At 44.2% G+C, this 27,725-nt stretch overlaps 1 protein-coding gene across 4 annotated transcripts in view; it reads left to right on the forward strand.

The window, feature by feature from the left end:
* Positions 1 to 27,725, forward strand: part of SMARCA5 (SWI/SNF related, matrix associated, actin dependent regulator of chromatin, subfamily a, member 5) — a 436,858-nt gene that overhangs the window by 332,546 nt on the left and 76,587 nt on the right. For all 4 annotated transcript variants that reach the window (XM_033939984.1, XM_033939968.1, XM_033939959.1 and 1 more), the window contains one exon: positions 22,913 to 23,045. In XM_033939984.1, coding sequence (XP_033795875.1) covers positions 22,913 to 23,045 — 133 coding nt within the window. The remainder of the gene's footprint in view (positions 1 to 22,912; positions 23,046 to 27,725) is intronic.

Genomic DNA, 27,725 nt, shown 5'->3' on the forward strand with positions numbered 1-27,725 from the left:
TTTGTGCGGCGGTTTCCGCATATGCAGTGGGAAGAAGGAGTGTGCGGCGGTTCCCCATCTCGACAACGAGCGTTGGAGCCTGCGGCGGTTTAAACATTGCCTCCATCCGCAACTCTGCGAAAACCAGGAGACTTCTCCGTGTGCTACAGATTGCCTTCCCTCTGGGGAGCAGGGAAGGGGTACTGCTGGACAGGGGTACTGCTGGACAGGGGGGAGGTGAAAGGAAGGGAGCAGGGGATACTGCTGGACAGGTAGCGCAGGGAAGGGGTGGTGCTGGACAGGGGGAGGTAAAAAGAAGGGAGAAAGGCTACTGCTGGAGAAGGGGTGCAGGAAAGGGATGCTGCTGGACATGGGAGGTAAAAGGAAGGGAGAAGAGGTGCTGCTGGACAGGGGAAGCAGAGAAAGAAGGGAGAAGGGCTCCTGCTGGACAAGGGAGCAGGGAAGGGGTGCTGCTGGACAGGGGGAGGTAAAAGGAAGGGAGAAGGGCTACTGCTGGACAGGGGGAGCAGGGAAGGAGTACTGCTGGACATGGGAGGTAAAAGGAAGGGAGAAGAGGTGCTGCTGGACAGGGGGAGCAGGTAAGGGGTACTGCTGGACAAGGGGAGGAGGTAAAAGGAAGGGGGAAGGAGGACCAGAGGAGAAGCCTGCAGGAGGCCCTGGAAACATAGTTAAAAGCACAGAAAAATAGTCACCAGACAACAAAGGTAGTGAAAATAATTCTATCAATAATAAGCACGGGACCAGGGAGAGAGACAGAAAGAAAGATAGACAGTGGGACAGGGAGGGAGATGGACAGAAAGAAAGACAGACAGATAGGGGGCCAGGAAGAGAGACAGAAAGATAGACAGACAGAAAGAAAGGGGGGGGGGGGCAAGGAGAGAGAAACAAAGAGGAAAAAAAAGAAAGAAGCACCTCAGCACCCCATTGTTCTAAAAGTTTACACATCTATTCTAGCACCCGTTAATGTAACGGGCTTAAACACTAGTACTCTATAATCACTATTTATCAAGAGCAATCATAGTGTGGTGATCCCCACTGTGGCTACTTGTGGTACTGGGCTAGTCACTTGGCCATCCATTGCCCCAGGTACACAAAATAAACAAAAATTGTGAGCCTATTAGGTACAGAGAAAGTACCTGCATATAATAAATGTAAAACACTTTATTTGTACCACAGAAAGATGGTAAATCAAATCCATGATTCTTTATTTACCCTTTTCTGTGCAAATGTTTAATTTGTAATAAGTAATAAATATGTAATTAAAAGTCTAAAATCTTTTTCAAATTTTTACTGCCTTGTTATATTTTCTTCAGACACTAGAGGGCCCCCTTTAACATAGAATGCATTAAGAGAAGAAAATAGGAATTACAGTAATGTCATCAAACTGAGTACAAATTGGCAATTCAGGTAATACAAAAGGAAAATGTTTATATTTATTATTTAAGGATCATGGAGAATAAATAGGGAGTAAAGCCAAGCACAATTCTAAATTCCAATCTGAAATCTTTCTATGTACCCAAGCTATGAATTTAATTTTTGTATCCTACATTATCTCAAAAACTTTTACGCAGGTAGCCATACATACCCATTTTAGAAATGTACATATAAAATTAACTCAAAAATCACAACAAATGTCCTTCAGTAATTTACTTTTGCTGCAATTTTTGCGGCTGAAACACTGAGAGATCTATATACAGTGTGTTGCAGTAGTTGAGATAAGAAATTAACACCTGGACTACTGAAGCCAAGTCAGAAGGTTCCAATTACATAGGCAAAAGTAACAGAAGCCCCAGGAGGTGAAAACATGTTTTCAATACCAAGATAACTTATTCAATCTAGCCATATTCCCAAATATCCAGTCATATTCCCAAATCCAGCCATATTCCCAAAATCTTAATCTCTGGATTGGGGATTAGCACTTTATTCATCTCTATAACATATTACTTAGATAGTAGTCTTCTTCCATTGAATCCCTACTGTTCACCGATCCAGTGGATTATGATCTCTAATACATGATCCACTTTACGCAACATTTCTTCAAGATAGTTGTTCTTACTCATCTCAACTTCCTACTAGAGGTAGTCTCCAATTTTCATCTCAGCCACTCTATAGAAGTACAGAATGTCTTCTCCAGACCGCGTTATCTCCTTGGGAGAACTGTACTTCACTTATTGGACTATAAACCTGCCTTGGCTTGCTGCCTGTATTGAATTACGCCTTTCCCAAACTACAAATTATCCTTTAATCCCAACATTCTAGAATCTTCGATGATCAAGAACTCTATCTCTCCATAGTCAACGGACTGTATAATATGCTGCCATGGTTGGGTTGGGCTTCCACTGAACAGTAGCGAGTGCTCCAAAGCCTGAAATAACAGCAGTAGCAGCCATTGTACTTTACTCCATTCCTCTTCCATTATGGACTTTTATGAAGCAGATTCTTAAGTCCCTACTCCATACTTTCACATTCCATTTCTGTCTGGAGTCTAATTCCAGACGGGATAGTTGGTTCGGCCACAGTTTAAAAAAAAAAAAATCTCTAGTTGCCAGCTTCCCTCCATCCCATTCATAGCAGCTAGGGAGTCCTATCTGTGAGAATATGCTGCCTGCTTGTCCTGGGATAAAGCACAGTTACTTACCTATAACAGGTTTTATACAGGGACAGCAGTCAGATAGTCTCACAACCCTCTCTCCTCCCCTAGTTGGCTTCTTAGTTTGTTTACTGAACTGATGATTGCACAAGCCTGCATCAGGTGGGAAGGCACTCGTACATATATGGTACGGGCAGTCTTGTAGTTGAGCATTGTGGTCATCAGATTGGAGATGTCTAGTCTTACTGCTTGAGTTGCTAATCGTCCGTCATACATTTTTTTGCTTTGTGTGCCTTTGACTGGAGGGTGGGTAAAGTGTGCCTGTGTTTTCCTTGGTCTGGATGTGTTGTTCTTGATTAGGCGATTGTTTAGATAGCTTGGTCCGTTTCCATTCAGGGCTTTGTATAAGGTGCAGTAGAATTTGTATTGTATGTTTCAAGTTTATTAAAAAAAATTTAAACTGCTTAATCAGGTTTCTAAGCGGTGTACAATATAAAATTAACAATACAGGGATACTAAACAATACCAAACTAATTTAGTGAAGCACATAATAAGACATATGGACTAACTTCAAACAATAGGAAAAAAGGGAAAGAACAATAGGTTAAGATAAAAAGAGATAAAACTTGTTTGTTTTTGTCCTTAAGAGGACAGTTATTGTTCAAAGGCATCCTGGAACAAAAATGTTTTAAATTTTGATATGAATCGTTTTGTTACGGTTTCACAGCGCAAATGGTTGGGCAGTGAGTTCCAGAGAGAAGGGGAAGTGACAGCAAAATTATTGGAACGCAACGTATTAATTTTAATGATGGTACGACAAGAAGGTTTTGTGACATTGAACGAAGCATTTTTGAAGGATTATAAGGAATTAAGTCTGTCGATGAACTCTGGTTGATTATTTAAGCTTGTTGTAAGGGTTAAAAGTAAGATTTTATAACTAATTCTGTGTTCAACGGGTAACAGGAGAGGTGAAACGTGATCGAATTTCTTAGCGCCATAAATAATCTTGATAGCTGTGTTCTGCACTATTTGAAGCCGTCTAATTTCTAAGATGATGGAAGCATTTCTGAACAACTGTACTGATGTGATTGTGATAAGAGAATTTATGTATGCATGCTTGTACTGGGAGCCAGTGCGAGTCTTGGAACGTGGAGATAGTGGTCGTATTTCTTCAGTGAGTATATCAGTCTGAGAGCTGTATTTTACATAGTAACATAGTAGATGACGGCAGATAAAGACCCGAATGGTCCATCCAGTCTGCCCAATCTGATTGTACTATTTGTAGTTGTTTTAATATATTGGCAGGGCATGACAGGTAAAGTATGTTACAGTAGTTAGGAGTCTGAAGATTAGGGACTGGACCCAGAGTTTGAATTGTTCGTCATTGAAGTATTTTCAGATTTGCCTTAAGTTGCGCATGACTGCGAATGCTTTCTGGATTATGCTGATTTAATGGTGCAGCCTTTGTCTATCATTATTCCCAGCAGTTTTAGATTGGGTTGTAGGGGATATATGATGGTTTTTTTCTAGGAGTAGGAATTTGGTTGAGGTGGTTTGGGGTCCCGGTGAAGGTATCTCTGGCTGTTGAGATTTTGTTTCTGAAGAATTTAACCAGTTGGGTGTCTGGGGATGGGGGTGGGGCATTTTTTGGTGGCCAGGTAGGGTTTGGTGTCTGAGTTCTTTTAGTAATTTGAAAAGTTTTTTGGTGTCTTTGATTATCCCAGGACAAGCAGGCAGCATATTCTTAACGCATGGGTGACGTCACCGACGGAGCCCCGGTACGGACATTTTTCACTAGAAAGTTCTAGTTGGCCGCACCGCGCATGCGCGAGTGCCTTCCCGCCCGACGGAGGAGTGCGTGGTCCCCAGTTTCTTCGTTTCCGCGGAGCGAAGAAGATGCATGTGGTTTCAACGGCCGTTGAAAACTTCCTTTTTGCCTTCCCGCTCGCGTTATTTTCTTGTTTTTTCTCTTTTTCCCTTCGGGTTTCTTTTTCCGTTCTAAATAGTACAAAAAAACAAAAAAACTTTGTTTTTTCTTTATTTTTCAGGCCGGCCCCGGCGGGGCCTCCTCATCGCTGGGGTGTGGAGCAGCACCTATGGAACCGAAAAAGAAAAAAGCGGTACTGGTGCCACCCCTGGATTACCGCATCGCGGCCATATTCCAAGACAAATTGCAGGAACAGCTGCAGCAACAACTCCAGCACCTGCTACCGACCCTATTGGCACCACTTCTTTCGGTACCAGACCGACCCGAGCCTCGCACCATCCCACCGGTGTCCACCCCCTCGGTGTCACTCAACACTTCCATGCCAATCCTCTCGGCTGAACCACTCCGTTCTCGTCCTGTGGTACAGACCCGCTCTGAGGTCGATCCTCCTCGGGACCAGGAAGGGCACCGGTCTCCCCGGGACCCAGAATGGCACCGCTCTTCCCGGGACCGGGGTCAACACCGGTCTTCCTCTCCCGGTACCGTCTCCATGCGCTCTGGCAAGTCTCTTTCTAAGACCCGCCACACCGAGCCTTCCACCCCGACATCTCGGCGTGCGCACACTGATATCAGGGACCCGGACTTATGGGAAGAATCCCCACCCGGTACCGAGGAGGACGCATCATCCACAGACGAGGAACCCTCAGTGCCCGATACCACTTCCAAGCCTGAGCAATCCTCTTTCACCAAATTCCTCAGGGAGATGTCGGCGGCTCTTTCTATTCCTTTAGAGTCCGACTCCAAAAAGTCCCAAGCCTTTCTGGATGCCTTAGACTTTGAACAACCTCCCAAAGAGTTCCTCAAGTTACCCGTTCATGACATACTGCGGGAAACTTTTTATAAAAATTGGGAAAATCCACTCACTGTCCCCGGAGCTCCTCGTAAGCTTGACAGCCTATACAGGGTCATCCCAATTCCGGGTTTTGACAAACCTCAATTGCCCCATGAGTCTCTCCTAGTTGAGTCTACATTAAAGAAAACTCAGGGCTCCAGTGTTTATGCCTCCACCCCTCCTGGCAGAGAAGGCAAAACGATGGATAAGTTTGGCAAACGCCTTTATCAAAATGCCATGCTAGCCAACAGGGCGAATAATTACACATTTCACTTCTCATTTTATATGAAGTATCTCGTACAACAACTATCCGACCTACAAAAATACATCCCTGAACGCAAAGTTCCACTCTTTCAACAACAAATTTCCAGCCTCCTTCAACTGCGGAAATTCATGGTGCGCTCTATTTATGATTCTTTTGAGCTGACCTCCCGAGCGTCTGCCATAGCTGTTGCCATGCGACGTCTGGCCTGGTTGAGGGTATCTGATCTTGACATCAACCACCAAGCCCTGTCTTGGGGACAAACTTTTTGGGGAGTCCCTGGATTCGACCACCCAGAAGCTCTCAGCACATGAGACCAGATGGGACACTCTGGTAAAACCTAAAAAGAAGGCTCCACCTGCTCGTCCTTATAGACCACAGTCCTCTTACCAGCGCAGGTTCTTGGCCAGGCCTCTCAACCCGCCCCAACAGCAGCCTCGCAGACCTCGTCAACAACAACACACTCAGGCTCGCTCTCAATCTCACCAACCTGCCAAGCCTCTTCCTCCGTCAAAACCATCTCAGCCCTTTTGACTCCTTTCTCCAGGGCATAGCCAGTCTTCCACCATCATTACCTCTTCCTCAGCCAATCGGAGGACGTCTCCAACTCTTCATCAACCGTTGGGAGGTCATCACATCAGACCTGTGGGTCCTCAACATCATCCGCCACGGCTACTCTCTCAACTTCCAGACTCTTCCACCAGACAATCCTCCTATAGAGTCTGCGTCCCACTCCTCCCAGTCCCTTCTCCTCCTAAGGGAGGTCCAATCCCTCCTTCTCCTCAATGCCATCAAAGAGGTTCCCACAGACCAAAGGGGTCAGGGATTCTACTCCCGCTACTTCCTGGTTCCCAAGAAGACAGGAGACCTTCGTCCCATCCTCGATCTCCGGGACCTCAACAAGTGTCTGGTCAAGGAAAAGTTCAGAATGCTCTCCCTGGCCACGCTTTATCCTCTTCTCTCTCAACACAACTGGCTATGTTCCCTGGACCTCAAAGAGGCCTACACTCACATTCCAATCCATCTGAATTCACGTCGCTACCTCCGATTTCAGATACAGCACCGCCACTATCAGTACAAGGTGCTACCCTTTGGCCTCGCATCATCGCCCAGGGTGTTCACCAAGTGCCTTATTGTGGTGGCGGCCTTTCTCAGGTCTCACAACCTCCAGGTGTTCCCCTACTTGGACGATTGGTTGGTAAAAGCACCTACGTCTCCACTTGTGCTACAAGCCACTCAGTACACCATCTCCTTCCTCCATCTCCTGGGGTTTGAGAACAACTACCCCAAGTTGCATCTGCTTCCCACACAGCGACTTCAGTTCATTGGAGCCGTTCTCGACACAACTCTCATGAGGGCGTTTCTCCCCTCCGACCGCCAACGGACCCTGCTCCACCTCTGCCGCCAGGTGCTCCTTCATCACTCCATTCCAGCTCAGCAGATGATGTCCTCCTGGGCCACATGGCCTCGACGGTCCATGTGCTTCCTCTGGCGCGACTCCACCTCAGGACACCTCAATGGACTCTAGCCAACCAATGGTCACAGACCACCGATCCTCTTTCTCATCCCATCTCTGTGACATCGTCTCTTCAGCAATCTCTTCAATGGTGGTTGAACTCATCCAATCTTTCCAGGGATCTACTCTTTCATCTACCCCCTCACTCCATGATCATAACCACAGATGCCTCCCCCTATGCTTTGGGAGCTCACCTGGGAGAACTTCGCACTCAGGGACTCTGGACCCTTCAGGAGCGTCAACATCACATCAATTTCCTGGAACTCAGGGCCTTGTTCTATGCCCTCAAGGCCTTCCAGCACCTTCTCTACCCTCAGGTTCTTCTCCTGTGCACAGACAACCAAGTCGCCATGTACTACATAAACAAGCAAGGCGGCACCGGATCTCCCCTCCTCTGTCAGGAGGCCATCCGCATCTGAACCTGGCCCACGGCCCGCAGTCTCTTCCTCAAGGCTGTCTATATCCAGGGCGAACAGAACTCCCTGGCCGACAATCTCAGCCGCATCCTTCAACCTCACGAGTGGACTCTGGATCCCCCCCACACTCCGCTCCATCTTTTCTCTGTGGGGCACCCCTCAGGTGGAACTCTTTGCAGCTCCTCACAACCATCAGCTGCCCCAGTTCTGTTCCAGACTCTTCTCTCCTCATCGTCTGGCCCCGGATGCATTCATGCTCGACTGGACGGATCGGTTCCTCTATGCCTTTCCTCCACTGCCTCTGATGTTGAGGACGCTATTCAAACTCCGCAGGGACAAAGCCACCATGATTCTCATCGCCCCTCGGTGGCCTCACCAACACTGGTTCTCCCTCCTACTCCAGCTCAGCTCCAGGGAGCCCATTCCTCTTCCTTTGTTTCCTACTCTACTTACACAGCAGCATCAGTCTCTACTGCATCCCAATCTGTCCTCGCTCCACCTGACAGCTTGGTTTCTCTCGGGCTGACCTCTCCAGAGAATCTATCTCAGCCTGTCCGTCGTATTCTGGATGCCTCAAGGAAACCGGCCACCCTCCAATGTTACCATCAGAAGTGGACCCGGTTCTCCTCTTGCTGTCTTCTTCATCATCACGATCCCACCTCATTGGCGGTGGAAACCGTACTGGACTATTTGCTCTCTCTCTCCGACGCTGGCCTCAAGTCGACCTCAATCCGAGTCCACCTCAATGCCATCACTGCGTTTCATGAGCCTATCCTCGGAAAACCTCTCACGGCTCATCCCCTGGTTTCCCGGTTCATGAGAGGCCTCTTCAATGTCAAACCACCTCTGAAGCCTCCTCCAGTCGTCTGGGACCTGAATGTGGTTTTATCAGCACTCATGAAACCTCCGTTTGAGCCTCTTGCCACAACTTCACTCAAATTTCTTACATGGAAGGTGCTTTTCCTCATTGCCATCACCTCTGCCAGGAGGGTTAGTGAGCTGCATGCACTGGTTGCCGACCCACCTTTCACTGTTTTTCACCATGACAAGGTGGTTCTGCGTACCCATCCTAAATTCCTTCCCAAGGTGGTCTCGGACTTTCATCTCAACCAGTCCATTGTGTTGCCTGTCTTTTTCCCTAAGCCCCATTCTCATCCTGGGGAACAGGCGTTGCACACGCTGGATTGTAAGTGTGCCCTTGCTTACTACCTTGACCGTACCAGGGCTCACCGCTCATCTCCTCAGCTCCTTTTGTCCTTCGACCCTAACCGTCTAGGTCGTCCTGTCTCCAAACGGACGCTTTCCAACTGGCTTGCTGCCTGCATTGCGTTCTGTTATGCTCGGGCTGGTCTCTCACTGGAAGGTGCTGTCACGGCCCACAGGGTCAGAGCTATGGCTGCTTCTGTGGCTTTCCTCCGTTCCACGCCCATCGAGGAAATCTGCAAGGCTGCCACTTGGTCCTCAGTTCACACATTCACTACTCACTACTGTCTGGATACCTTCTCCAGACGGGATGGGCACTTCGGCCAATCTGTATTACACAATTTATTTTCCTAATGGCCAACCATCCCTCCTCCCTCTCTGTTAGCTTGGAGGTCACCCATGCGTTAATAATATGCTGCCTGCTTGTCCTGGGATAAAGCACAGTTACTTACCGTAACAGGTGTTATCCAGGGACAGCAGGCAGATATTCTTACGACCCACCCTCCTCCCCGGGTTGGCTTCTTAGCTGGCTTATCTTAACTGGGGACCACGCACTCCTCCGTCGGGCGGGAAGGCACTCGCGCATGCGCGGTGCGGCCAACTAGAACTTTCTAGTGAAAAATGTCCGTACCGGGGCTCCGTCGGTGACGTCACCCATGCGTTAAGAATATCTGCCTGCTGTCCCTGGATAACACCTGTTACGGTAAGTAACTGTGCTTTTCTGTTCCTATCTGATTAATGTAATATGTTTTTCTCTTTTCTTTTAGCGCTTGTTTGTATTGTTTGTTTAGTGTTCTCCAGGCTGTTTTTGTGTGTTCTTGTTTTTTTTTGTCTCCATTCTCTTTCGAGACGTCTGCATTGATGTTTGAGTTGCATTAGTTTGCTGTCGAACCATTTATCCGAGCATCTGCAGATTCTGTTTTTTGTTTGCAGTTGTATTATATCTTTGAGGATAGTTGTACTTAGGATGCGCCAGTGGTTAATGAAGTCTTTGGGGTTTCCAACTTGGATCATGGTGTCTGTTTTGTTCCATAATTTAGTAACTTATATTTTTGTGAGTTTCGTATGTTAAGCTTTGGATATTTTGTTTAGTTTTGCCCCGTGTCCAGTTGATTTTGAAGTGGTCTGACCAGAGGGACCAGTTGATTTTGAAGTAGTCTGACCAGAGGGAGCATGACCAGGTTCTGTTCGTGGTGTGAATTTCCGGTGTTGTGGGTTGTTGGAACATGAAGGCCACTATGTCGAGTTGATGGCCTTTCTTGTGTGGCTTGTTGGTCCAGGATTCTGTAGCATAGTGCCTTGAGGAATGATAAGAGGCTTTCTGTTTGTTTGGATGCTTTGTTTTTGAGGTATAGGTTTAGATCTCCTAATATTAGGTTGTATGCTGATGTGAGGGAGTTTGAGTATAAATTCTTCAAATTCTGGCTTTGCTATGTTCCATTTTCCTGATGTTATGTAGCAAAGGAGGCAGGTTATGGCACCTTTGAGTGTTGGGCCCGATACTTGGCAAGCGAGTAGATCCATGTGTGGATATCATTACCCTTGTTCCATGAGTTTCCAGCAGTCATCAATGTCAAGAAGGAAGGTTTCAGTATTGTGGAATTTCCTGAATCCAGATTAGAAGGTGGATAGGGTGCCTTGTTCGTCGATGAAGGAGCATAATTGGTTTAATACTGTTAGAGTCGAGCAAGAGTTTTTTCAAGTTCGGTCTGTTTTTTCAAGTTCGGTCTGTCTTACCATGATTTACCTAGTTAACTCTTTTTGTAAACCACATTGAACTATGTGGAACTTAGTGTATTGAAATAAATTGTATTGTATGTGCCAGTAAGCAAGAAAACACATGGAATATAGTAACAGTGCAAGAGATAAGTCTTTTGTTCCAGTATGTAGAATGTAATTTCATCAGCTTGTACAGGAGGCGTGGAGATTGTTCAGGTGCATTTCCTTGGTAGGAATAGTTTGGATGCATGAGCTAAGGGCCTCTTCTATCAAACTGCGCTAGCAGTTTGTAGCGCGGTGAGCCACACTGAATGGCCTGCGTTGCTTCCAACATTCATAGAGTTCCTGTGAGCGTTGGGAGCAGCGCAGGCCATTCAGCATGGCTCTCTGTGCTAGAAACTGCTAGCGCAGTTTGATAGAAGAGGCCCTAAATGTCTGGGTCTTCCAGTTAATCATGGAGTGATGATATTCTCCAGTGATGGATTTGATGGTAACACCCTGAAATTCCAGTGTTCTCAGATTTTTCAGTTATAGAAAGAAACCAGACATTGACAACATTGATATCCTGATTTGTAAACCACCTAGGTTTTTTAAGCAGGTAAATAGGTTTAAATAAATTAAATAAGTAAATAAATAACAATGGACCAAAGGAGGGGTTTCTGTAAATGTTTCCCCTGTGCCCTCTCATCAGCCAAGTGCTTCAAGGATAAAGGATCATAAGTTAGTTTGGCCCAGGCAATTGTGGTATGCCAGTCTAGTGATGTCCTTGGCAGGATTCCCATCCTGTTTCTTCAGGGGCTGGGCCTACTTTCTGATCCAGTTTGCTTTATAAACCAAGCTCTTGAGTGGATCCAATTGCATAGGAAGGATTACTCTTCTACCATGATTTTGATATTCTTTATGGCACACAGTATCAGTCTCATTGGCTTATACATTTTCATGGCAGTTGAGACCTGGGATGAGAGAGTGAGAAAGTTCTGCATGTTGGATAGGTATTTCTTCCATTTTGGCCTTTCTAGACCAAAGGCTGGTTCTGAATTCATAAAGAATGCATGTTGTAGTGTGCCACAGAGGTAGTATAAATAGCAGCTCCCTGGAACCTCATCCAAGCATCTCTTGCTTGCCTCTTGGGATAAGCAGATTTGGCCCCTTTTAAGGCAATGATCTTGAAGCTGGGCTTCAATATGGTGCTTAAAGATGTGTTGTTAGCACCATTTGAACCTTGAAAATTCTTGAAGAATTTCTCTGAGAGCAGTTTTCCTGTTGGCTGTTTGTTCCATTCAACATATTTTTGAGCTGTAGGCTCTGCTATGATGGGTTTCTTATCTTAGTTTTTATGTGGAAACGATTTTCCTGCATACAGTGCTGCCTTTCTTTTTTTTTTTTTTTTGCTGAAAGCGATTTTCATCTGAATCAGATGATTTATTATCCAGCCTTTCCAAGAAAGGAGGAGAGAAGTTCATTTTAAAAAAAAACACCTTCCCCCCCCCCCCCTTTTATAAAGATGCATTAGTGGCTGCCATTGCGGTAACTGCCCCAAAGCCCATAGAGGTTTAAAGGGCTTCAGGGCTTTTGCCTCACGGCTTTGTAAAAGAGGGGATTAATTTGGTAGATGCTCATAGAATCTTTATTTCATATTTGAAGGTGAAAATTCCTTTTGGAAAACTGACAAGGTACATGGTGTTCATCAAGGTATCCTTGTTTCATTCGATCAGGAAGATACATTCTTTCTGTATATTTTGACAAGTCATTCAGTGTTTGGCTTCAGGCACATTCTGTGAGGGCCAGCATGGTTTTTGGACAAGGCCGGAGTAACTGTCATCGTTGCATTTCTTCTTGAAGGGTTAGATCAGCTGGGGGTTGGTTGGGTTTTACTGTACATATAACTCCTTGAGCATGTTTTTTTTTTTATAAAGTAAGTAAGCAAGTCGAAATAAGCACATAAGTTGAATATGCAAGCCAGAGAGAATTCCACTTTTGGGAAGGCAAACCTTAAGGCAGCCATAAATTATATTCCCCCTGCCTGGTGTATTGAAGCTTTATATGTATCTGGACTGGTCTAGCATGATGCTAAAGAAGGAGAAATTTAGTCTTAGTTTTTAATTTCTTTGAATCTTGCTAGACCAGTCCTAGACCTTCCTGGGAAGACACTAGCTGCATAAGAGTTCCCCTCTTTTTCAGGACAATAAGGTAGGAAATTCAGAGTTTAACCTTGTAGAGGAGCTTGGTTTTTGGGTTGTTTTTTTGCTATGTGCAATTTTTACTTTTAAGGGTGTTTTTTTGTCAGCTTTGTGATAGCATACTGGCAAGTTCTTTATTTGCACCAGTTTTTCTACTAGTGAATGATGTCGCTGGAAAAGTTATGCTCTTGGTTTCCATCTGCTGACTGGATGTTAAACCCATGTATGTATCTGATCTGGTCTAGCAGGGTTCAAGTAAAAGAAATTTAACTATACAACCCAGACAGCTGCAATAATTGTTGAATATCTAGCAATAGAAACTAGCTTTATCCCAGGACAAGCAGGCAGCATATGGGTGACGTCATCCACGGAGCCCCAATGCGGACAGCTTCACAAGCAATCTTGCTTGAAGAACTTTTAGAAAGTTCATGATTGTCGCACTGAGCATGTGCGAGTGCCTTCCTGCCTGACATAGGGCACGTGTCTCCTCAGTTCTAGTTTTTACACAGAGCTGAGAAACCATCGCTTCATGGCCTGCGTGAGCATCGAACTAGTTCAACCTTTTTTTGCCTTCTCTGCCTCGGCTTTTGTGTGTTGTTTTACTCAGAGTTGTTGCAATATGCATTGGTAAAAAAAACCTACCTTATTTTGAACTTCTGGCGACGGGACCCGTTCCGCAGCCTTGTCCCAAGGACTTCGATTTGGCTGTGGCCATCTTTACCTCGATGTCCCATTCACTCACTGGCTTCAAGAAGTGTAGTCGGTGCCAACGTGCGATCTCCATCACCTATCCCCATCATTGGTATATTTAGTGTCTGGGCCCAGACTACTGCACGGAGTCGTGCGTTCGCTGTGCTACACTTCAGTAGAGGTCTCTTTTTTTTTTTTTTTTAATCTTTATTCCTTTTTATTTCTTTCAACAAGTGTACAATATTATTACAATTAATTCACATAACTCACTTGACATTCTTAAACAATATTATTAAGCATCGGGTTCAACAAGAGAAAATCTTTGGAGGTATGGATCTGATTTTGGATAAACCTTCGACCTCGACATCGACCAAATCTTCCTCGATGGTAAAGACCTCGACTAAACCAGTCTCAATGGCCAAGTCTTCGACCTCGGGGAAGTCATCGAAGACATCTCCGGACGGGGCTTTGTCCAAGTCGATGTCTCCTCACACAGGTTTGCTGGGTAAGAAGCCACCAGCCCTCCAAACTGAGTCTCCGGCCATTCAGGCAGAGAGTTTAGTCCTGCTGGCCATCCAGAGAACCTCTGCATGCCTTGCCTCCAGGTCGAGAGACCCCTCTACATCAAGGTCTTCCTTGTCAGAAGGCATGCCTGCATCAAAGATACCAGCCCCATTGGTATTGGTGCCTTTCTTCCAGGATATGCTGGAACCACTTTTGCACAAGGAGTTTCGCAATTTGATTGCAAAACTAACTCCAACCTCGACACTGCTGTTTGCATTCCAGCCTGAACACTCTTCTACTTTACAAGGAGTCGAGTCCTTGAGAGTGGCTCAAGATCAACATGAGCACTCATCTAAAAGAGAAGAAGTCAAGACCTTGAGTGTCTCAACCTCGATCCTCATCGAATCTTTCCTCGCTGCATCGATCCAGGTCACCGAGGTCTCGAACTCCAACTCTACTTCTTCACCGTCCATCGAAGCATTCATCGAGGCAAGTCTCGATGTCACCTCAACAGGCTCGGGACCTTTCTGAGCATCGTCATTCAAGGCAGCATCAGGATGTTTCCCATTCCAGCTCTTTAAGGTGCAGGTATTCCTTGCCAAAACATCGTTCATCGAGGCATTCTTCGAGACCACGCTCGTCCTCTTGAGGCCGAGTCTCGATGCCTTGTTTTCCATTGCCTCAAGGTTCTTCGAGGCTACACACTCCACTGTTGAGGCATTCTCCAAAGGAGCATCATTATCAGCTGGTACATGGTTCTCGTGGGTCAAAACCATGATCTCCAGCCCAATTCTCTAAAAGGAAACATTCTCTTTCTCCTGTCCCTTCCAGGAGTAGGTATTCTTCTACATCATTACCTCCTGAATCAGATCTCCAGTATCAATACTCGTGAGGCTTCATCCTCTTTCTCTGCACTTCAAAGATCTTGTCCTACTTCTCCTCAGGAAGACATTCCTTTTTTTTTTTTTTTTTCTTTATTTAGTTTTTAATTAAGTACATAAACTGTGCTTAACAGGAAATATTCCGATATTAATACATCCAATATTTTATTAAAATAAACAAGAAAAGGTAATAATACAAATTAATAAATCCAATTTACTATTGGGTTAAACAGAATAAATTAAAGATTATTTAACTTAAACATAGTCCTCAATCATAAAAAGGGGGGAAGAACAGAAAAGAAACTCTTCCAGGAAAGAACATATTATCGTTAATAAAAGGAAATTAAAGTGAAACCGATGGCATAATGATGGACTTGAATTATTCCGGAAGTCACTAGGGTGCAAAAGAAATGTAATTGATCTGAATCGTAAAAAATGTACCTGTTATTTTGAAATACAACAAAACATTTACAGAGAAATCTTAACTGAAAGGAGGCACCTAATGAAAGAACTTTGTCCCGATATGTAAGAAATTCTTTCCTTCTTGACTGAGTCCATTTAGAAACATCCAGGTAAATATATATTCTTTCTCCCAAAAACGAAACTTGCTTCAAACTATAGTACAGTCTCAAAATCATTTCCTTATCCTGATGGAATACTAAAGATATTATTAATGTAGCCCGTCCAGACAATTCCAAATTTGATGAGTCCAAAAGTGCTAATAAGTTTTGTTCAGTAGTTGTATCAGTCTCTTTTATTGTCCTTTTTAAATAATAAATCTTTTGCAAAGGTGGTATATTCAGTTCTGCAATTTTTAATGAAGAAACTAAAAAGTCCTTAAAGATCTCTCTAGGAGTTTTAAATTTAGACATAGGAAAATTTTAAATCCTTAAATTTAAACTCCGATTTTGATTTTCCAAATTTTCAATTTTTCGAAGAAGAAATGCTTTATCCATTACTTGCTGCTTATTTACAGATTTAATTTCAGTTATAGATTTTTCAATGTCCCCCACTTGTCTCATTTGATCTTGGTAGTCTATTTCTAATTTCTTAACTTTAGTAGAAACATCAGCCATAAGGGATATGAATCCCGTACATACTTTTTGAAGATTTTCAATTGCTCCCCACAGTGAGTCCAAAGTAACCACTGCCGGCTTCACGAGCGGCTTGAGCCGAGGGAGCCCAGGATCTCGTTCCACCTCCCGGGCTTCACCACCCTCACTCACCACCGCTCGACTGCAGTGCACCTCCTCCCTCTGCAATCCCCTCCGAAGTCTCCTGCAACGACCTTTCCTCCTCTCTCGGCTGCTCCCGAGATCTCTCCATATGAAGGCCAGGTTCTGTTGCTTCTCTCGGAGGAGGAGGAGTGTCAGGTCCCATAGGGCTCAGCAAAATCTCGCTGTCCATGCTGAGCTGCTCCTGGGGCTCAGCTGCGGATACGCCCAACGCCGTCGGGACTGCAAATGTTATTATTGCAGTCTGACGCGGTGTCGAAGTCACGGACAGAGGGAGAGGGACACTCCTCTGCTGTCCCCTCCTTTTAGGCATTGAAAACGGTATGTAACTAAAGGTTTTCAAGAAAAATTTAGCCTATAGAGTAGGAGCCTAGACACACGTGTCCACTCTCATCACCATCTTGTTCTCCACCCTCAGGAAGACATTCCTCAGCTGATCTGGTATCCTTCATGAAGTTCCTTTGCCAAATGTCTAAGGATCTGGACATTCCTTTGAAGCCTGATTCAAAATACAGTAAAGAAATGTTGGAGGAGCTGGAGATGCCTCATCCTCCCAGGGAATCTCTGAAGTTGCCTATGAATGGCATTCTTCAGCACACTTTCCAGCGAAACCTTGATATGCCATATTCCATTCTGGCAGTACCAATAAAATTGCAATCTCACTATAAGATGGTACCTTACAAGGGATTTGAGAAACCACAACTTTCACACCAATCTCTGGTGGTTGAATCATCCTTGAAACGCTCTCACCTTTCTAGAGTCTATGCAGGGGTCTCACCAGGCCGGGAGGGACGGACCATGGACAAATTCGGACGTAGACTCTATCAAAATTCCATGGTGATGAATAGAATCTTGAACTATAACTTTGGTTTTACCAAATATCTCAAGAACTGGGTCAAGACCATGCTTCATTTTTCAAGTACGTGTTTCCGCATGATTTAACTGAATTTTAGCACATGCATTCTACTCTATCCCAGCTACGCATTCATATGGTTCAAGCAGCATATGATGCATTTGAAATGTCTTCAATGGTGACTGCTTTCTCAGTGGCAATGCGGCGCTTGGCCTGGCTGTGCATTGTGGACATGGAGCCAAATCTACAAGATAGGCATGGCAATGAGCTATTTGATGAATCAATTGAAGCGGCTACAAAACGCTTATCTGAACATGAGAAATCATTTGCTGCTCTCATTCGACCAAAACCTAAACCTCCGGCGACTAGGTGTTTCAAGCCTTCTGCATCGTACCAGTGGCGTTATCCACAAAAGTTGTCATCATCTTATTCCAGACCGCCGCCCAAGAAACAACCACAGCAGCAACGTTGGCAAAAACCCCAGATTCCAGCTGCGGCCAAAGCCACACAGTCTTTTTGACCATCTCAGCCAGAGCATCATAATCTCGCTACCTCTGTCTTCCCCTCTTCCCATCGGAAGTCGTCTCCATCATTTTTATCAACGATGGGAACTGATCACTTCAGACCTCTGGGTACTCTCAATCATCAAGGAGGGTTACTCTCTTCAATTCCATCAGATTCCACCAGATCACCCTCCAAGACAGTGTCCTTCCAATTCCTCGCAGAGTCCCCTTCTTCTCCAGGAAGTACAAGCTCTGCTCTTCCTCAGTGCAATCGAGCCTGTTCTAAACTAAACCTTAAGCTTATATACTGCATCTTCTCTGTAAAAATAGAGCTCGACACGGTTTACAGAAAATTAAAGAAAAAATACAATAGGGATAATATAGAGGGAAACGAAGATCACAATTTTGAAAAAAGCCAAGTTTTCAGATGTTTTCGGAATAATTGGAGAGAGCCCAGATCACGCAACTGGACAGGAAAATTATTCCAGAGTTCAGTAATTATGAAAAGAAGAGACTTCCTTAGTTTTCCAGTATAGATGACGCCTTTCAGCGTAGGAAAGGATAATTTAAGTTTTTGAGTAGGTCTGGTAATCTCAAATCTTGTAGAATTCCAAAATAGAGGAAGGAAAGATGCCATGCAAGATCTTAAATGTAAAGCAAGCACATTTGAAATAGACTCTAGAAATAATGTGTCTGGCTGAAATAGACTCTAGAAATAACTGGAAGCCAATAAAGTTTTAGCAAAAGCAGAGAAACATGATCAAATTTACTTTTTTCAAAGATCAGCCCAGCCGCAGTATTCTGGATCAACTGAAGTCTTTGAAGACTTTTCTTAGTTAGGTTTAAGAAGACCGCATTACAATAATCCAACCTCGAAAGAGCAGAAAAATGTTGTTGACGGAAGCAGGATCTCACTTTCCTCAACATATGGAGACTAAAAAAACATTTTTTCACCAGAGAATTCAGATAGTCATTGAAAGAAAGTGTTGAATCTATAATGACACCCATGACTTTACTTGAGAATTCAGTTGGTAGTGAAGATCCTGAAAGCAGTAGACTAAACAAAGGTAGCTGATCTAATTTTGGGCCTAGCCAGAGTAATTTTGTTTTAGACTCATTCAACTTCATTTGTACAGTAAGGGCCCATGACTGAAGTTTCGTTATACATTCTATTATATTCCCAACAAGGTTATTGAGATTCGAGTCTATCTCAAGGAGAACAAAGATGTCATCTGCATACGTATATGTAAGGATTGTTAGTGGCCCCCACAATGTATGGTTGGTGGGGTTATATTAGAGGCGCCCTTACAAACGCCAGGTCCCAGGTTCAGTTCCCTCACTGAAGATTCACCAGGAAGTAGACTCAAATAAGAAACACAGCCAGAATGATTGCATAAAGAATATATTATAGAAATAGGCTTACAGGAAAGCAATATTTATAAGCATTACAATTAAGGAGAGAGCAAAGCAGTTTCCCTGCCTTACAGAGTTCAGAGGCAAAGAGACAGAGAGTCTGAAGTTCTAAGGAGAGCCAGAGAGAGAAAGGGGGATGGGGTGATGGTCTAAGTTTCGGGTTCCATAGATAAAGAGAAGGATAGACAGAGAGATAGACAGAGAAAGAGAGATCTCAAGAGAAACAAGAGAGGACCAGAGTGCCAAGAGAGGGTGTGATGCTGCGAGGGGGCTTTTATAGTTTGGAAACTTATTCTAAAAACCAGAATCTATTGAGCTTCAATAGAAGTTAAATCTCCCCCCTCCTTTGTAGACAGGAGAAAAATAGGCTGTAGTCATATATGTATTTCCAGTATGTCTCTGACAATAGTTTCTGATTAACTTTAGTTATCTGTGCACCTGGACCCATTGTCCTAAGCACCCTCTTAATCAGACATTAACACAAGAACACCTTTTAGCTAATCCTGATTTAATCAGGGCTATTTGAAACCATCTTTTAGGGTTATGTGAAACCGTCTGCCTTCACTCAGGGTCTATCTGCATTCACATGCCAGTCAGATTGATATAATTTCCCATAGGCCTTCGCTGACATTAGTTATGCCAACTGAAAATGCTGAATGCTAGCAATAGCTATGCTGACAGTATACAGTGTTTCAAAGGGAGAAAGATGGAAAAGCTTCAGAGCGTTCATGTAAATGTTGAAGAGAATAGGAGACAAGGTGATCCTTTCGTAACTCCGCATAACGGCTTCAAGAAGATGACATAGCAGCAGAGCACAGGGTTTTACTCCCGTTACTTCCTTGTTCCAAAGAAGACAGGGGTCTTCAACCAATATTGGATCTCAGAGCTCTCAGCAAATTTCTCATCAAAGAAAAATTCCGGATGGTGTCACTGGCATCCTTGTATCCCCTTCTGGATCACAACGATTGGTTATGCTCTCCGGATCTCAGAGAGGCTTACACTCATATACCCATTCACCCAGCCTCTCACAAGTTCCTCAGATTTCGGGTGGGAAATCATCACTATCAATACAGAGTGCAACCCTTCGCCCTTGCCTCATCTCCCAGAGTTTTCACCAAGTTCCTGGTAGTAGTGGTAGCAGTAGCTTTGCGAAGTCACGGTCTCCAGGTTTTCCCATATCTGGACGACTGGCTCATTAAAGATCCAACGTCTCAGGGGTTACTGTAGTGACACAGCATACTATTTGGTTCTTGCAAAGTTTGGGATTTGAAGTCAATGTTCCAAAGTCCCAACTGCAGCCCTCTCAAACTCTGCAGTTTATTGGAGCCGTACTGGACACTGTGCAACTCAGAGCATTTGTTCCACAACAACATCAGGATGCTCTCATTCAACTTTGTCACAAAGTGTCTGCCCTCACTTCAATCTCAGACAGACACATGATGATTCTCCTCGATCACATGGCCTCTACAGTTCATGTGACTCCTTTTGCCAGACTTCACCTCAGAATTCCTGGCTTCTCAATGGGAGCAGGCTTTCAACCCGCTCTCGCAACACATTACAGTGACACCTTCTCTTCGGCAATCTCTTCATTGGTGAATGCTGTCCTCTTATCTTTCCAGAGGGTTGTTGTTTCTCTCACCACAGATTTCTTGATCTATGCTTGGGGGGCACATCTGGATGGTCTAAGATTCAAGGGCACTGGTCCATCACAGCCCATCAACATCACATCATTCTGTTGGAACTCGGAGCAATCTTCAGTGCTCTCAAAGCTTTTCAACACCTTTACGATCAGGTCGTGCTCATTCGTACAGACAATCAAGTCGCCATGTACTACATAAACAAGCAAGGAGGGACAGGATCTCTTCTCCTTTATGAAGAATCTCAGAAGGTTTGGAATTGGGCAATTCTTCACAACACCTTTCTGAAAGCTGTCTACATTCAAGGAGAGCAAAATGCACTGGCTTACAAATTGAGTCTTCTCCTGCAACCTCACGAATGGACACTCAATTCTCCGTCTCTCCATCACATTTTTTCCCAGTGGGGGACTTCTCAGATAGATCTTTTTGCGTCTCCCCACAATTTCAAGCTGCCCCAGTTCTCCAGAATTTACTCTCCTCACCGACTGGAGGCAGATGCTTTTCTCCTGAAATGGACGAACAAATTCATGTATGCGTTTCTTCCATTTCCTCTGATTCTTAGGACACTTGTCAAACTCAAACAAGAGCATGCCGCCATGATTCTAATAGCTCCTCGGTGGCCCAGACAACCTTGGTTCTCCCTTCTACTTCAACTCAGCAGCAGGTAGCCACTGCTTCTACCTGTTTTTCCATCTCTGCTTACACATAGTCACTGTTCTCTTCTTCATCCCTATCTGCAGCTCCTACATCTGACAGCTCGGTACCTATCGACTTGACTTCAAGCCTACAGTTTTTTCAATCTGTCAGACATTTTAGATGCTTCCAGAAAACCTACCACCAGGTAATGTTACAACCAGAAGTGGACTAGGTTTTCCGCTTGGTGCGATCTTCATCACAAGGAGCCTCAGTCTACCTCCTTGTCTTCAGTTCTGGATTACCTACTTCATTTGTCTCAGTCTGGCCTCAAATCAACTTCCATTAGAGTCCATCTCAATGCAATTGCTGCTTTTCATCAGCTGTTGGAAGGGAAACCTTTATCTGCTCATCCTGTAGTTTCCAGATTTATGAAAGGCCTTTTCAATATCAAACCACCTCAAACCACCTCCAGTGGTTTGGGATCTCAGTGTGCTTCTTGCTAAATTGATGAAGCCTCCATTTGAACCAATGTCTTCGGCTCATCTTAAATATATCACTTAGAAAGTGGTCTTTCTTATCGCTCATGTCTGCTCGCAGAGTCAGTGAGCTACAAGCTTTAGTAGCAGATCCACCGTTTACAGTATTCCATCACGACAAGGTGGTACTCCGTATTCATCCCAAATTCCTGCTGAAAGTTGTTACAAAATTCCATCTCAATCAATCCATTGTACTTCCAGTATTCTTTCCAAAGCCTCATTCTCACTGTGGAGAAACAGCTCTTCATACTGTGGACTGCAAGCATGCTTTGGCCTTTTACATGCACAGGACTAAGCCACATAGAAATCCCCCTCAACTGTTTGTCTCCTTTGATCCGAACAAGTCGGGACATCCTGTATCCAAGCGCACAATCTCCAATTGGTTGGCTGCTTGCATCTCGTTCTGCTATGCTCAGGCTGGGCTGCATCTACAGGGTTGAGTCACAGCCCATAAAGTTAGAGCCATGGCAGCTTCTATAGCTTTCATTAGATCTACTCCTATTGAGGAAATCTGCAAGGCTGCCACTTGGTCATCAGTTCATACATTCACTTCTCATTATTGTCTGGATTCTTTCTCCAGACGGGATGGCCACTTTGGCCAGGCAGTATTACATAATTTAGTCTACTAATCACCAACACTCCCACCATCCCATTCTGGTTAGCTTGGAGGTCACCCATGTGCAAGAATATGCTGCCTGCTTGTCCTGGGATAAAGCACAGTTACTTACCATAACAGGTATTATCCAGGGACAGCAGGCAGATATTCTCACAACCTACCCACCACCCCTGGTTGGTTTTTTAGCTAGCTATCTGAACTGAGGAGACGCGCACCCTACGTCGGGCGGGAAGGCACTCGGCGCATGCTTGGTGCGACAGTCGCAAACTTTCTAAAAGTTCTTCAAACAAGATTGCTTGTGAAGCTGCCACATCGGGGCTCCGTGGACGTCATATGTAGAATATCTGCCTGCCTTCCCAATATTTTTATAATTCTTTATTCATTTTTAAAACTTACAATAAGTATATCAGCAAATAAAAACAGTTTACACTTAAATACAACACTTAATATTCTTAATATTAATAATAGCTATATTTTTAACTGCACTTATTCTAATTCTGATGTTTGGGGGGGGAGGGGGGTTTCTTGTGTCCTCAATCCCACCTTGAGCACTTTAAGGTGGTGAGTTATAAATGACAAAGTGGTGAATACAAAGTATCAGAATTTTCTTGTGTCATTCATGCTTTTTCCATAATTGTTTAATGATACATTGATAAATTAATATACAGTTATTTTTTATATTTGCTTTCTAATTTGGTCTTAGGGATTTACAAACTGGAATAAAAGAGACTTTAATCAATTCATTAAAGCCAATGAGAAGTGGGGCCGTGATGACATAGAAAACATAGCACGAGAAGTAGAAGGCAAAACACCGGAAGAAGTCATAGAGTATTCAGGTAATGCAAAGTCCTTTCAGTCTTAAAAAAAATATCATTGCAGGCAGAAGTCCATTTTCTGTTGGCCTGTGCTTGTGCTCATTTTTTTTGCGTATATCTTAGGTGCTTAGAATATGAAATCAGTCTCCTAAGTGCAGTCGGAATTTTGTCCTTCTATTATGTGACTGGACAACAAATTTTTCAAACGTTTTGCTTCCTTAAAACAAACTGGTGATTATGATTCAAAATAAACACAAATAAAATTTCCCACTGACTGTATCACGTAGGAATTTTGAGAAGCACGATGGTATCTTTAATTGACTACAGCATGTTTTAATGCACAAAAGTTTCTGATACACTATGATAGTATGCCGTGGCTAAAAATGTTTTCCTGCTGATTTCTTTTTGTACTCAGTGTCCAGTGCATCTCATTGCAAAGTTCAGTAATAGTCAGCCAGCACTGATGGATTCCAGTTGCTCTGATATCTTTTTTTCCTTTGTTGCAATGTTCTGGTAAAACCTTTTGCCATGTTTGTCACTGACTGCATCAAGATTTGTGGGGAAGAAGTCCAAGTGTGAATGTAGAAAGTGCATCTTCAGTGACATGTTGCACTTCATGATTTTGTATGCTCTAAGAAGTCTGTCAACCAGTTGAATATAGTTTGGTGCTCTATAACCGCCAAGAAAATTCTCAAGGACATCCTTAAATGCTTGCCAAGTGATTTTCTTTGTCCCGACTAACAGTTCTTCAAATCTTTCATCATTGCTGACATGTCTGATATGTGGACTGACAAAAATGCCTTCTTTAATCTTGGTGTCAATTATTGTTTGAAACATCTGTCTTAGATTTAAAAAAAACCTTTGCCTTCCTTGTTCATTGCTTTTACAAAATTTTACATCCTTCCAAGTTATATGTGAAGAGGAGGCAAAAATATATTTGTTGGGTCAACAAGTAGTTCATGTATCACATTTTTCTGTCCTGGAACCAAATTCTTACAGAGTGGCCAGTTTTTTTGAATGTGATGTAACTCCCTAGCATGGCTGTCCCATTCACAAATAAAACAACAGTACTTGGTAACCATATTTTTTGCTCCAGAAGATGCACCTGCCCATAAGACTCACCCTAGATTTAGAAGAGGGAAAACCAAGGAAAAAATATTCTGAACCAAATTGTGCCTCTGAACCCAGCCCCCTAGAAAAATAGACAAATATACTGCAGTAGACAAATTTTGATCACTAAATTGAAATCCTACCTTTTTTTGTCTGGTGATTTCTGGTTGCACTAGATAGTTCTTTCTTTCCTTCTTTACTTCCTCAGGCCCAACAATTGTCTCTTTCTATTCTAAGGGAGAACCCCGTCCAAGCCAGTGTGGGCCTGCTCTCACCTGTGGCTCTCAGGGTTCCCTCGGTGGACTCCCTGCAAAGTGCATGGCTTTCCACAAGTAGTGTTCTGCTTAAACTTTGTTTATGGGCTTAGACATTACCCTTTGGCTGCTAGGTAGGGTCTGCATTTCCTCTGCATCAGAATCATCTGAAAAAGGTTCAGATTCGGACAGGGCTTTCTCAGAATAGTCAGTAAGCCTTAACTGCTGTTGTAGACTAGGTTTAGAAAAGCTGTTTTGAGCCCTAACCCTGCCTTTCTTAGGGTTCCTAAATGGGACCACAGCAGGCACAGAGCCTGACTGGTCACAATATGTATATTTTAAAAAGGATGGCCGAAAGTGCTGAACACTTAGGTACACCCTTTTTAACCTCAACCGCCCTAGAGACATCTATTCTACTTCTGACTCTGAATGATCTACCTTCTAAATAGGAGACAACCAATGCAGAACCCCCTCTGCTATTCTATTTTTTTTTCAGTTTCAACAATATGTCCAGTTGTTCTTTGTGTACTGGATATGCTTTAACAGCAGTTCCATTTTTTCATGTTTCTTTCATGTGTGCAGCACAGCCAATAGGTATTGATGGGTAGCTATTGCCATTGTGTAACAAAACAGCCTTAAGGCTTAACACTGACAAATCATTAAAAAGATGTCACTCCTGTGAGTCATGTGTACAACCCAAAGCTGTGAACAACCCTTCAGTGCAGATACAGAGGTTGTCAACGTGTGGAAAGAAATTTGTTAAATCATCTTGGCAGCTTCGAAAGACAGCAATATGATTGTTGTTGACAGGTTTCTCAGCAGTGCACTATGACAGTACTAGGTCCTTTGCTATTTCTTTCATGGGAGTAACGCTGTGGAATAAGTTGACTGGATCACTAAGAACTCTTGTAGATTTTCAGAAGTTAAGAAACTTCTGAAAACTACGTTATTTGTAGAAGCATTTCAATAAGTCTTTTCTGGGTTATGAATGGTTTTGTATTGATACACTGTCGAGTGCCGTAAACCAGTGTTCTTCAACCTTTGACACCTATGGTCCAGCGGAAACAAAAGAATTATTTTGTGGACCGGCACCAGTCTGCGGACTGGCAGTTGAAGAACAATGGGCTAAGTCGTGGGTCAGGCATGCTTCTCAACATTCATTCCTACCAGAAAACAGATAACCCCTATGCAAATTCGGGACCATAAACTAAAAGTGCTAATATATACAAACAAACCCTAAGATTCAAGACTCTGTATGCTGTACAACCCTAGAGAAAAAAAAACAAATGCATTTCTTCCTGAACAGTTCAAAATACAGACAACAGATGTAAATTCTCAAAATTGACACAATTCAATCACTAAATTTAAAACTAAAATCATTCTCCCTCCCTCCATGCTGTGCCTTACCTTCTGGCCTGCTCCTGCCTGGCCATTTTATGCCACCTCCAGTGTTATCTTCGGGCCGGATCCCTCTTCCTCATTGACGCAGTGCACAAAAACACGGGCAGCGACTCCTTGCGTGTCCCGCGCCTCATCTGGAAGCCTTCCCTCTGACGTTGCGACATCAGAGAGAAGGCTTCTGCTTCGGGCGCAGGACATGAGTAGGAGCCACTGCCTGCAGCTTTGTGCACAGCAGCACTAAAGAAGAGGGAGCTGGCCCGAAGATAACGCCGTATCGATCGCACCACAGACTGGCAGCTGAAGAACACTGCCGTAAACTAGGGCTGATATGAAGAAACTGCTGTTTTTGTTTGTATCATATGTGCTGTATGTTTCTTATTCAACGGAATCCAGAGGGACAACCAAAAATGGGGAAACAGGCTGAGGACGAAACAGACACTCCACAGGAGGAGGATGACCGAGACGAGGCTTGGGGACTGGCAACTCATGAGGGGGTCGCCAGGAGTGCCAAACCACGAGGAAAACCAGCAAGAAAGGCGAACAACCGGGACTTACAATGCCTATACACTAATACTAGGAGCCCAGGGGCTAAAATGGGAGAGCTGGAAGTCTTAGCCAGTAAAAAGGGCCTAGACATAATTGGAGTCACAGAAACATGGTGGACAGATGACAATAAATGGGATGTGGCTTTACCAGGATTCAAACTCTACAGGAGAGATAGGTCACACAAAAAGGGTGGAGGAATAGCGCTATATATAAAGGATTCCATACCATCAACCAGGATGGAAACACCAGTAAGGGTGGATGACTTGGAATCACTATGGGTTAAGCTATCCGGAGGAACTGGAGCAGACATAAAATTGGGTCTGTACTATCGCCCACCTGGACAAACGGAAGAAATCGACCAGGATCAGGAGGCTGAACTGAGGCAGGTATGCAAAAGCGGAAGTGTGGTGGTGATGGGGGACTTCAACTACCCGGGAATAGACTGGAGTATCGGGCACTCAAACTGCATGAGGGAGACCAAATTCCTGGAGGCCACGAGGGACTGTTTCATGGAACAGCTGGTCACGGAACCAACACGGAGAGATGCCACTCTTGACCTAATCTTCAACGGACTAGGGGGACCTGCTAAGGAGGTGGCGGTACTAGCCCCACTAGGAAACAGCGATCACAACACGATCCAGTACAGGCTAGAAATTGGATCAGCAAAGGTGAAAAGAACTACGACGACAGCACTGAACTTCAAGAAAGGAAATTATGATGCCATGAGGAAAATGGTGGGAAAGAAACTCAACGACACCGCAAGGAAGATGGAGTCCGTAGAAAAAGCCTGGACCCTACTTAAGGGCACGGTGCACGAAGCACAAAACCTGTGCGTCCCCAAGTTCAGGAAAGGGTGCAAAAAAATAGAACAAAAAACCCAGTGTGGATAACAAATGCAGTGAAAAAGGCGATAAGTGATAAGAAGGCATCATTCAAAAAATGGGAAAAGGACCAATCAGAGGACAACCAAAAGGAACATAAGAAACACCAAAAGGAGTGTCACCGATGTTAGGAAAGCAAAAAAAGAATAGGAAGAGAGACTGGCGGGGGAAGCAACAAACTTCAAATCATTCTTCAGGTACATCAAGGGGAAGCAACCAGCAAGGGAGGAAGTGGAACCCTTAGATGATGGAGGCAGAAAGGGAGGAAAAGGAGATAGCTGACAGGTTAAACAAGTTCTTCACGTCAGTTTTCACGAGGAAGGACACAACCAACATTCCGGATCCCGAGGAGATCGTAAAGAGAGATCAGGATGAAAACCTGGTCCAACTAGAGGTGAGCAAGGTGGATGTCCTCAGGCAGATAGACAGGCTAAAGAGCGACAAATCGCCAGGTCCGGACGGGGTACTCAAGGAACTAAGGAACGAAATAGCTGAGCCACTTCGACAAA

This window comes from Geotrypetes seraphini, chromosome 1, assembly GCF_902459505.1.
Source record: "Geotrypetes seraphini chromosome 1, aGeoSer1.1, whole genome shotgun sequence".
Classification (NCBI taxonomy): domain Eukaryota; kingdom Metazoa; phylum Chordata; class Amphibia; order Gymnophiona; family Dermophiidae; genus Geotrypetes; species Geotrypetes seraphini.